Source organism: Clinocottus analis, unplaced genomic scaffold (assembly GCF_023055335.1).
Source record: "Clinocottus analis isolate CAN_PGR_092001 unplaced genomic scaffold, fCliAna1.0.p SCAF_2, whole genome shotgun sequence".
In the NCBI taxonomy this organism is placed as follows: Eukaryota; Metazoa; Chordata; class Actinopteri; order Perciformes; family Cottidae; genus Clinocottus; species Clinocottus analis.
In genome coordinates this window covers 5,944,414-5,956,502 of record NW_027175931.1, presented here as the reverse complement: position 1 = coordinate 5,956,502, position 12,089 = coordinate 5,944,414, and the positions used below count along the sequence as shown (strand labels likewise).

At 38.3% G+C, this 12,089-nt stretch overlaps 1 protein-coding gene across 1 annotated transcript; it reads right to left on the bottom strand.

The window, feature by feature from the left end:
* Positions 1 to 6,376: 6,376 nt before the first annotated feature.
* snrpd2 (small nuclear ribonucleoprotein D2 polypeptide) lies at positions 6,377 to 9,719 on the bottom strand. The gene is made up of 3 exons (XM_068585052.1): positions 9,593 to 9,719; positions 8,590 to 8,769; positions 6,377 to 6,848 (listed from the first exon to the last, which is right to left on the bottom strand). Coding segments are annotated over exons 1-3 (357 nt in total). The 5' UTR covers positions 9,595 to 9,719; the 3' UTR covers positions 6,377 to 6,673.
* Positions 9,720 to 12,089: the final 2,370 nt, after the last annotated feature.

Here is a 12,089-nt window from a genome sequence, read left to right as displayed (position 1 = left end):
TGGTCCCGGTCCAAGAAAGTAGCTCGTAAAGAATTAGAAACAGTCATGCAGTAATTTTAGGTTGCTCTTGTGCTCCCCCCTCCTATAGGCCGCAGCTTTATTTCCACAGCTTGACGTCAGTTTGCTCAACGGTGTCCACAGCTGGCAGCCTAACCGAGGACCTGTTGAACATCAGTGACACTTGGTGAAACAATACAGAGGCACTGTTAAAGGTTTAAACTCGGAGAGATGTGTGTAAGTGTGAGATGAAGAAACCGAACAATGGAAAGAAAAAAAAGGGAGGACAAGCTGCTGACGAAGCACGAAGCAGCAAGATTTGGACAAAGTGGATATCTTGGGTCAACCGGGCTGAATTACCCATTCATGTATCTATCTCCCTGTGAGTTTGTGGAGAGGCTCTTATGTAAACAGACTGCACTTCTACTCCATCTTACCATCTTACATCAGAGAGAGTCCAGGACTTGTTGAATCATATACTGTCCTGAGGCAGCGTCTGAAAGCCTCAATCTCCTATGCCGGTTGAACGGCGGAGGAATAAAGAGAATTAAACAGCTAAACTTCAATCGAGGGAACAAAGACGCACCCTGGCTCCTGAGGTTGGCAGCAGTTAGCCAGACAGGAATTAACAGTGATAAAATAGTTTTTTCGAAGAGCCACTGTCTGTTGAAACCCAATGGACACAGAACGAGTGTAACCGCTACTCTTTTCTCTCTCCATCTCTTTTTGACAGCGGAGGAATGCTACTGGAGGAGGGTACAATCTGTTGGGAAAAAAAGGAGCCAGACACAACTGTTCACTAAGAGGTCTGGGCTGGAGGCCAGCTTAGCAAAGGGCAGCAGAAGGATTTAAGAAAGAGTCCAAATGACATGTCCTGAAATGTAGGCCCTGAACTCCTCATAGGGCAAATCAGGGCAATACCTCGTGTTCTGAGCCTTTGCTTCAGGAAAAGTACTAATACCCCGTACTCTTATAATTAAAAGTCCAGCATTAAAAATGACCATATGTGCTTTTACCAGGTACAATGTTTACTCTTGGATTTGGTTACGGTGGAGCTCCTTTTTAACTATTTTGCATCAGGCTGCAACCATCCATTAATTGTTTTGTTTCATAAAAATTCTCTAAAAAAAAAAATAATGTGAAAAAGGCCATTACAATTACCAAGAGCAAAACTATCAAATATTAAAACAATTATTTAATTATTAAATTAAAATTTGACACGCGGAAGTTTTTTGCATTCTAAATGACTAGCTGACAGTTAATTTTCTGTCAATCAATTAATCAGGAATCAATGAATTAATCAACTAATTGTTTAAGCTGTGTGGAATACTTTGAAAAAAATAAAATAAAACATCATGTTTTATAAGTATGTTTTAGCCTGTGAAAATCTTAATTTGTGAAGCAACTAACTAAAATTATCAAATATAAAATAATATTTCCCCCTGAATTGTAGAATGTGTAGACAATTCCATAAGAAGGACAATTAAAGTACTTATATTATAAATTCCACACATAAAATGAAGAATACAACATTAAAGACAGCATTTTTCTTAATTCAGTACTTAAACTTCTGTTTTAATGTCAGTATCTGAACATTGTGCTTCTTACATGAATGGCAAATCTGCAAAATATCAAATTAAGAAAGGCCCTAAAACTTCTTCACATGTCATATCAGATATCTTTATCTACATCCGATTATATGATTCTTTCAAGGTCCATTTAATGTTTTTCAGTTTTCAGTACAGTCTATGTGTTTATTTAACATTGACAGTCAAGCTAATGCATGGTCTGTTGGAAAACTAGATGTAATACATTTACAATCCGCTAGATGGCAATATGACCTTAACCTAGTAAACACAAACGTGCGTGCAAATATTTCTTCTATTTGTGCTGATGTCTATCTTGGCCAAGTCTCCATGAAAAATAGTCACTTCAGATAAAATAATTAAAGATAACAGAATAAATAAAATTCAACTTTTTTAATTGCTTATTAAAATATCAGCTGTGTATTTCTGTTAGAATTAAAAACAGGTATGTTGTGGTGTAATCTGTAACTAGCACATCAACAAAAATAATATATATATATATATATATATATATATATATATATATATATATATATATATATATATATATATATATATATATATATGCCTTTTCAACAAACATATAGCTATCAGTCAGTTTTGATATTATATGAACATTAAAAAAAAACTCAAAAATATGCATTATTCAACATCTGTGCACCAAGGCCATGTCCAGGCCATGTCCTAATAGTTTGAATTTAGGGGTGTATGTGACATTAAAGAAATGTACATTGTTCTATTAAATAATTCACACTCATCACACAGTTTTATTCTTACTCTTGACTAAATGTGAAAAAAAATCAAGAAATTATACAACTAAAGTGATGTATTCTCATAGAACAAGTATATTAGAATCTACTGTGTCATGACAGCTGAAAAACAATCCTGCTGAAACATGCAATACAGTTGAAAACGTGGACCTTGAGTTGGGATATTGTTTGAGCAGCAGCTGTCACCAAGGTGCACGATTTCAACAATAAACTGTTAAGCTCAACAGTTAATTAGTAATAAAGGGATATAAAATGTACAGAAAATCTCATTGAAAATAAAAGTGAAACGAAATATACATATTCAAGTTTCATTAAATGTGGGTTTACGATTCAGGGCATATCTTTTAAAACATTTATATTTAATGAGAAAAAAAGAAGTTAAAATAAGCTCCAAAAGGGGGAGCTTAACAGCCACCCACTGCTTTTAAATGCTGTGGAGGTCAAATGTTGCACTAGTATTGCTTGTGATGAAGTGTAAGTAAAGAAAAATGTCTAATGGGTGGGGAAATTTGCTGGGGAAATTTGGATGTATGACCTATGAATTTGGATACATGACCTGACTCAGGCCCTATAGTCCTGAGAATCACTAGATATGATATATGATTTATGTGGAGCCTAATACAAGTCATCATCTTTAGGTACATTTTCAAATGGAAATATATTATAAAAGTAATTTTCCAAGAACCCAGGCTGTAGTTTGTCCCACTTGTTTGTAAATAGGCCCCGGGTCTACATGCAGCAGCTCGATACACCTGATCCCTCTTGTTTTGGCTGCACCGACTGTGTCCTTGCAGTTGCTGTCATTCACACTTAAAGAGAGATGAGTGAAGGCAGTGTTTGTGTGTTTACACCCTCTCTTCCTCCACCACTCGTCTTCTCTCCCCACCTGCCCTGGCCGGCTCTGACACCCCGGACCGTGGCTCTGCTGAGAAAACAAACTGCGGCTGCTCCGGTTACCGGGCCCCGGTCGATGCGCTGCAAAGGTGTCGCGTTGCCCGGAGGCTCGAGTATCGATGCATGGCCGATCGCTATCATAATCACACTTCCCCCCTCTTATCGCTTACCTACTGAATAAAACATCTGCCTTCCTGCTCGTGAACCTCCCCCCCCTCACCCCATCCTTTCCCTTTCCCTCCCCAAAATCTGGAGGGAAAGAGACTTCTCCAAGAGTCTTTGGGATGAGTTCAGTAACATGAGGAAAGTGCACGATGATACCCAACAAATGAGGTCCCCAAAGTTGTTTTTATCTCAGGCATCTCCAAATAGACCCACCGGCTATTTGACAGGGCTTTGTCCCAGGACGCTGCAACTAACTTATTTTGAGATGTGACTTCATCCAAACCTAAAGATAGACCTAAACTTTTCTTGAATTCAATGTTGCCTCAACGTGAAATTACACTAATCTTGTTTTTTTTTTGTTTTTTTTACACGTCGTCCATGCATCCTCAAAAACGATGTTGCAGAGCCAACTCAAGTTTCTTTAGGCGGAATTTCTGTGGGCATCCTCCGGTGCTCAATTAACTTGATATGCCTAACTTTGTCTTTATATCACATTACATTTAGCTGACACTTTTATCCAAAGCGACTTAGAATAAGGGCCTTCAACCATGAGTACAAACTCACAACAACAATTTCTTTAAGAAGGTAAAACTACAAAGTGCCACTGAAGTGCCACTTTCTTGCTATTGTCTTCTAAAACAAGCTTATTTTTTTGTCAACTTTAAGGGCTGATATCAACATATAAAGGACCTGATAAGTAAACTATATCTATTTCAAAGGTCTGAAAGACAAAACACGCATCCAAACTTTGGACACATACTGAATATGAGTATGAATCAGAATCAGCTTTATTGGCCATGTGTGTTTCCACACACATCAAATTTGACTCTGTTTTCACGTAGCTCTCATTGTATCTATATACATATTATATACAATATTTATGTAAATAAATATACAATATCTCTCTCTATATATAAAGAGAGATATATGATTCGGCCATTGTTGCACTGACTGTAGATATTTACTTGACATGTCGCCCAAAGGATCACTTTTGATAAAGAGTATGAATTTGGCTTCCAGCCAAAGTTCAGCCTTATTTCCAGAGTATAAAGTATAAAGATATTCAGCTTCTGTACAACACTAACATCATGCAGGCTTAGGAGCACAATTAGCTCCTTTTTATTATTTGTTGTAATGTGGTTATATGTGTGTATTTTCATGTTGGTAGAGTTTAGATTTCACATAATTTGCATCATGCTACATCATAATAATAAAAAGGATCATGCAAATATGACTTTCTTGTGAGATCAGGTTGCAGCCAAAGATTTGGGAGTTTTTCTTTAACACCTTCAACTATAAATAATATGAACAATTTCTTATTGAATATTAATGAAAGTATATCTGAGGTGTGTGCAGCTCTTTACTGACTTACATTACGATACGTTGTGACACATAAAAGTTGAGCTTCTGTTCATCTCATAAAATCAATGTGTTGAATGCATATTGAACACAAATATAAAGACTAACAAGAGGCTGTAATTATAAAAGGCATTCTTATCATATTGCTAAATCTAACCTTGATTTCTCTGCTGTCTCTTCTTTCCATGTTTAAACAAAACCTCACAGCTGGAAAACATCTGGCTAACAGCGAAGAGGTGGAAGAACTGTTAAAAGTATAAAAGTAGCAAAGATCTCAGCGATGCCAAATAAGTATAGTTTTGACATCACTTCCTAAAATCATAGGCTCCTGTATATATATAGTATTTATATTAGTTTGACCTGTTTTTCTCAATCAAACTTTTGATTTGCTATCCATTAGCCCATTTTCTCATATCAGACAAACATTAATATATGTTCAGTAGTTAAAAAGAATAAAAAGAGTGTATATATACCTACGAAAGAAGCAAGCGGTTGAGTCATTGGGGCCCTGAGCAGCCTCTGTTTCTTCACGCCTTGAGGCCGGCAGCTCACATGTTTCAGTTTTTCCGGTCGTTGCAACACGAGCTCTTCAAACTTTTGATAAAAATCCAGAATGGCCTGGAGCAGGAGTGCAATAGGTACCACTATGTTAGTCACAGAAGTCATAAAAGTTCACACAGATCACTGATGTCTCACTCCTCCTTTTGACCCAGCAGGCTTCACCTGAGAGCTGTAAATCAGCGAGGCCTCGTCCACTCAGATCCACCACAGGTGCTGGCCTGAGGCCGCTGGGATCTACAGTCACAAGTATGAAGTAAGGCGTGACACATTTCATTTAAATATATTCGAGCAGAACACTATAACTGGGAGGAAAGTTTAGGCAGAGTAAAGTAGATTATAAATACGGGAATATAAGAAGCTTTTAGACACAGAAATGATACGATGTATTGCAATTATACGGTCTGTATCTTTAAACCAACGGGGATTTTAACGACGATTACATTTTTCTTTTTTTTTTTAAATCGATGCCATTCGGCTCTTCTAAAATTATAAAATACACAGACAAGCGTTTTTTTTTTTATTCATGTAATCAAACAATCAAAATCCTGTCAACTTGACCACTGAATTCGAGAGCGCCAAAGAGCGAGAGAGTTGGTGCCAACTGTTCGAGAGAAGTAAGGCGAGACTCGCTGTTAAGCTATTAAGACAATTAACAAAGTGGTCAGGAGGGGCTGAGCGGAGCGGCGGAGGGGAACGGCCTGAAATGGGAGCGAGATGAGGGTGTGAAGTGACAGTCAGCACATCTGGTCTCATCAATAATGCAGCGGGCCTTTAAACGGCAGTTTGTCGCATATTGAGCGCTGCTGACTGAAATCAAGCCCGACACCCAAGAAGCTGTCAGGGGAGAGTGAAAGGGTGACAGCGGGAGGAGGAGGACGGCAAGGATACCCGGGGAAACATTTTTTTGGGTAAAAAAAAATAACTTTCTCTAACATCTGATTCAGTGTGCAATTGATTTAAAAAACAAATCAAATCAGCCTGAAATTGGTTCAAAGCAGGAGAAACTTGAAAGCTGGATAAAAAAAACAACAATTTTACAACATCTTGAATCTATCCATCACTTTTATTATTAAAATGAAAAATACAGAGGACTTCTGTTGACAACGCAAAATCAGGTATTCTTGTGACTAAATGGCTCCCCCCTCAAAACAAACAGACGAACAGCATTTTTGACACTATATGTATCTTACCCATTAGTGACTGCAGTAATCCAATGACAAAACAACACAAACAGGTTTCAATTAGTTTGAGTCCACTGCCTTCAAACCATTCAACAAAAACAGAAAAAAAGAAAGAGAAAAGGGGCTCTGTGACCGATCCAGCTGGACGCCGACAAAGAGTTTATTTTCCTGTGATCAGAGGATTTCTCAGCACGATGATGACAGAGTCTCCTCTGAGGAACATTTTAGAAATGTAGCGGTCCTTATTCACGGGCTTGGACTTCTTCTTTCCCTTCCCGCTCTTGGGAACTTCCGTCCACATCTCCTTCACATTCTCCAAGACCATGTTGCAGTGCCTGAAATGACAGTGAGGATCACAAAACATTGAAACACAGTATTATGGCTTTAAATATAAATAACAGGCCTCTCGCGTAAAAACACTCGCACAATTGATTTAGGATAAACGCACGTTGAAATTTTCAATTGTTGGACAAGCCATGCTCCGATAGTCTCCATGAGGGAATAACTTGAATTATTAATTTAAGAATTATAATGCCTTAATTTAGGTAACTCCAGAATCTATATTTTAATGAAATAAACTAAATGAAATATATAGCTTGTACAAACTTTATCCAGATAGATAATCATCACCATGGAGTGACAACTTACTAGGAGAATTTTAAGATTTTGTTTTTAAGATTTTTTTACAGCAACATATACAGCTCAGTCGTAGTTCTCAGTAGACATATTCTCCCACTCAACAGCTGTCTCAGGGTCTTTAAGCAGGTCGCTTCAGGATCATCCTGTGGTGCTTTAAACAGTGTAACCTCATCTGCGGTGGACTATAACGCTGCCGACCACCTCCCGTGTTTGTCCTATACAAAGAAGTTTTTTTGCGACTGACTTCATGTAAGGACAACGTCTTCTTAGTTTCTGTCAAAGCACAGCGCTGCTGATGACAACATTTGCAGCTGTATTATTAATATTTTTCTCAACTACTGACAGTGCTTCATGTTTTGCATGTTTTTGCCTGCTGGTTGCCGACAGCAGGAACCTGAAACTGCAAAGGGTTTCTTTTAAAGCTCTAGTAACATTTTTGTGAATGAAACTTGCCCACACAGGGAGTGCCTCCCCACAGCACCGCCGTTGAAGCGATTTGAGCTAATTCCTAAGAACTAAGATGTTATAAATAAAATGATCTTCAGTGTCGGCACCCTACTGTGCATTTAGAGATGTTTCTGGTTGAGGGGAATGTCCGCCAGCTGTTGTGAATATGATTTGTATCATGGTATTCGAGACAAAATGATGATGCTAAACAGAACATTGATGCCGGTGTGTTCGTGCAGCAAGAAACAGAGCTGTAGTTTGACAGGAAGAGAAATGGTTATTCAAAATATTTTTCTACTTCTTCATTTAACCAAAACTCACAGGAGTTTTTTTTTGAGAATAAGAAAATAATTAAAGATAATTAATGTTGTTAACAACAAAGACTGGGGATGACACAATATAGAACTATATCATGGATCACAATAAAAAAAAAAAAACACTCACAATAAATTCATCGTGGTGGATTTACATTGAGAATATTGTCACTTGGGTAGAGAAGAAAAAAAAATATTATAAAAAGCGCCCGACTTACAAACTGCAGGAATTATCGTGAGTGTTTTTAATTTGTTTAACCTATATTTATGCAGTGATTTCAGTATGTTTTAGTGCTTTTTAAGATTTGTATTCACATTAACAGATTCTTGGGATAATATGGCAAATTACATTTATTTTGGCCAAGATAATGATGACGTGAAACTTTCATATCATCCCATGCCTAACAAGGACATTAATTTGTTTCCCCCTTCACTTCATTGCAATGACAATTATCATATATGAATTGATCATTTCTGATGGTTTCTGGGATGACTCAAAGTGTCTGATTTATCAAAATGAGCATAAACATTTCTGGTTATTGGGAGAAGAAAAACTTTAATTAAATGTAATAAGAGAAATGTGAAATATTACCAATCGATTTGATAAAATCAAGTAGTAATCCCATATCCTACTTGCAAACCTATTAATACATAAGTCAGTGACTGGGGTCCGTACCTGTCAAAAGCCTTGACTCTTCCGAGCAGCTTCTTGTTGTTGCGACAGTTAATGAGGACCTGAGTGTTGTTCTTGACGGACTGGGTGAGCACCGACAGAGGGCCGGTGTTGAACTCCTCTTCCTCTCGTTTCTGGAGCTCCTCAGGAGTCATCTCGGACTTGGGCTTGGTTAACAGACTCCTAAAGAAGGAGAACATGTTGATTTAAAAATATGTTTAAGAACTGGTGTCAGTTTTTTTTATTGTACTATGTTGTTGCCTATCTTGTTTTTCCAACCTTTTAAGTCTAATTGGTTGTGTGACTACTTGCAAAACAAAAATAAAAACAAAGTAAAGTTTATGTTAAATGTTATACAACAGAATGAGTTGCCACAGGATGCCAGCTATCTAACACATATACAGATTTTTATCAAAACAACTTCCGCGGAATCCATGTACTGTGTAATCCATTAATTAATCCATTGAAATGTTGACCGTTTCCCCGCAATTAACTGTGGAATATGCTATTTTACCCTAATGGCTACATGGCATGCAGTATGTCTCAAGCATGAAAGGCAAGACAATTAACTTCGGCTCATATAGACTCAAAATGAATTCAACGCTATAGCAACATCACTTATCAAATGCAAGCCAGCGCATGCGCGAACACGGCAACGTTAGAGCTAGGTATTAGCATTTGGCTATGCTATCGATGCTATTGTGCGACTTCTGACTCACTACTTTTCAATTTTGAGTCATACGAGTTCAAACAGAACGGATTAGGCATTTCAATTGTATACTGTATATTTTACGGAGTTAGGACACAGCTGGGATAATGTAAACAGGGCATATAAAAGGCATACAAAGGCATTTCAACTCTATCTAACCGGCCTCGGCTCTCTGAACATGCTAACATGCTGAGCAGTTTTACTCTCTCGCTTTTGGCTGCTGCGACTCAGACATCTGCGCTGAGACTGAAAACCGACCACCGTCCCGCAGACTGACAGATCATTAGAGATACTTACATGGTTGTTTATTTATTATAACACAGTCTTCTCAGATCGTGTTTCGCTCGAGTCCACTATGTGCCTTAACTTCGTATCCTTAACGATTCTGCTACACTCGCGTGGATCGAGCTACTTCCGGGTCAACGAGTCCGCGCTTCAAAGTTTTGTGATAACTTCCGGGTTACTACAGTCCAATGGGAACGTACAATCAAGCCAACATGATCTAAACATATTATTATTGTACAAATTTGAAGCACTTGTACTCTAGCATATGAACTTCATTCTACAATATACTTTAATGTCATAGGCAAGTATTATATATTAACAAAAATTATAGCCGACCAACTACAACATTAAGGCATTAATACATCAGTGTTAATAACCATGTACAATAACACCATAGACTGGGTTCATACTCTAACGCTTAGGATCTACACTACCTGTATGGTTGTGTGTGCATGTTTAATTACATATTCCTCTACTGGAGTTAAGTGCGAGGGACTGCTCTGCAAAATGTGTTTGTCTGTCAAAATGAGACCAACGGGAGGATCATATCCACACTACATTTTTTATGATTGTGTATTGTGCTGTTTTTGGATGTGGTATTCATATCATGCAACATAAACCACAAAGGCCCTTACTGTTAAATTGTCACAGGGAAAGAGATGGCAGGGGGAGCAGCCAAAGTGATACCGCAGAACCAAACAGATAAGTCTTTGTTTTGCTCTTTAACACAACAAGAACCAGGGTAAAGTGTGTGTGCGTGCATGCGTGTGTGTGTGTGTGTGTGTGTGTGTGTGTGTGTGTGTGTGTGTGTGTGTGAGAGAGAGAGAGAGAGAGAGAGAGAGAGAGAGAGAGAGAGAGAGAGAGAGAGAGAGAGAGAGAGAGAGAGAGAGAGAGAGAGAGGGACATAGGCTACATTATCTACATAGCAGCAATGATACATTGAGAGATTGGCTTTCTGGCAAGAGACAGGCAGACGCCTGGGGGTGTATAACCCACCTACCTTATTTCATTGGCAATACCTGTGGAAGTCGCTTGCTGCAGATAATGGCAGCCTGTGTGCTGTTGAGAAAGGTGAGTGTATAGCTTTCCAGAGCTGTACAACATCTTTATAAAGTACACTTTGCTTAGCCAAAAGACTTACAATCTCAAACTGTGGCGCAACGGACCTGTGAAATGAGCAAAGTGAGGCGATGGCCTGTGATGGGACTTGCCCAATTAAGAGAGCAGAGCTTAACCATTCAGCAACAAATAAAACACATGGGGAAGAGGAGAACACTTGTCGCTGAGAAATAACATAAATGAGATTCAAACACTTTATTTATATGATCATGGCCAAATACATTGCTTAGGGACTATGGTATTTGGGTTGGGTTACGGGAGAGATCCATTGTCTCTGTTTGATTTTGAATTTATTATTTCAGGTGCACTTTGACACATTTCACTGTTCTTTTGTTTATGATGCAAAATAGTGCAGTTTGGAGCTGCAAGGAGCTAACAGAATTATCTATGAAGATCGTTGTATATTCTGATTTGCAAAACATATTGGACCTATAATCTTAAGAGAAAACAAATCCCTGATGTAGAGAAAGGACAAGTGTCCCCTGACTCACAGAAAATATTTTTTGAGGAATATGTGACTAATTTTATTGTTATGTGACTTGTTATCATTATTACATTTAATATTACAAGATACTGATTTAATTTAACATACTATGAGTTAAAAAATACACTACACCCCCTTTAACTCATTTCAGTCCCATATTTATTATAACGGTAAATTCACTTTATATCGGTGGCAAGATTTCAAGAAAATGGGCTCAGTGAACAAAATTAAGACAGAGACCATGGTGAAAAACAGTTACAAACCTTCATGATCAGATACCAGCACCAAACTGCCCCAATCCAGCGAGTGAGCGCATACATTACTAAACTGTATTAGCAGGGTGATTTATCTCTGTTATCAGTGGAGCTGTCAAAAAAAGGAACAGCAAACATATCTTCTTCCTCCTTCCCCAGGGTATACAACTCATCTTAGCATTATAAACCTGTTGATTCAAAGCTCCGTCCTCTGCTTTCTGCTAGCACAATTACTCGTGCAATTAATACAAACATTACTATCTTCGCATCTATGTGGAGTGCGAGTTTTGCCAACAGGGAAGTTACCGGATCCAGCCCGGTCTGTTTTAACACACTCTTGGGAAGGTGACGGGCTGGGGTCTCTTGACACAGAGACTCTTTTGTCCCACGCCGGCAGCCGTCCAGAAAGCAGCTGTGGTCTTTATATTTCCTTATGAATCTACATAAGAGGGAGACGAAAGAGGTGAGGTAAAGTTGAACAGGCAGTGACGTCAGTGTCGGGTGAAACACAAGATGGATCATTAAGATCAGCGGGACTGGAAATGTCATGTCTACCTGTTGAAGTTACACCACCGTCTGCGGACCTGATGTCTCATCAAGGAATATGCTTCAGGTGCACATTTGAACTGTTGATATAAAAATGAAAAATAGC

Excerpts from the sequence above, each read along its gene's own strand:
- snrpd2 (XM_068585052.1), bottom strand. Across the intron at positions 6,849-8,589 it reads AGAGTCAAGGCTTTTGACAG|GCACTGCAACATGGTCTTGG; the intron begins GTACGGACCCCA and ends CTGTCATTTCAG.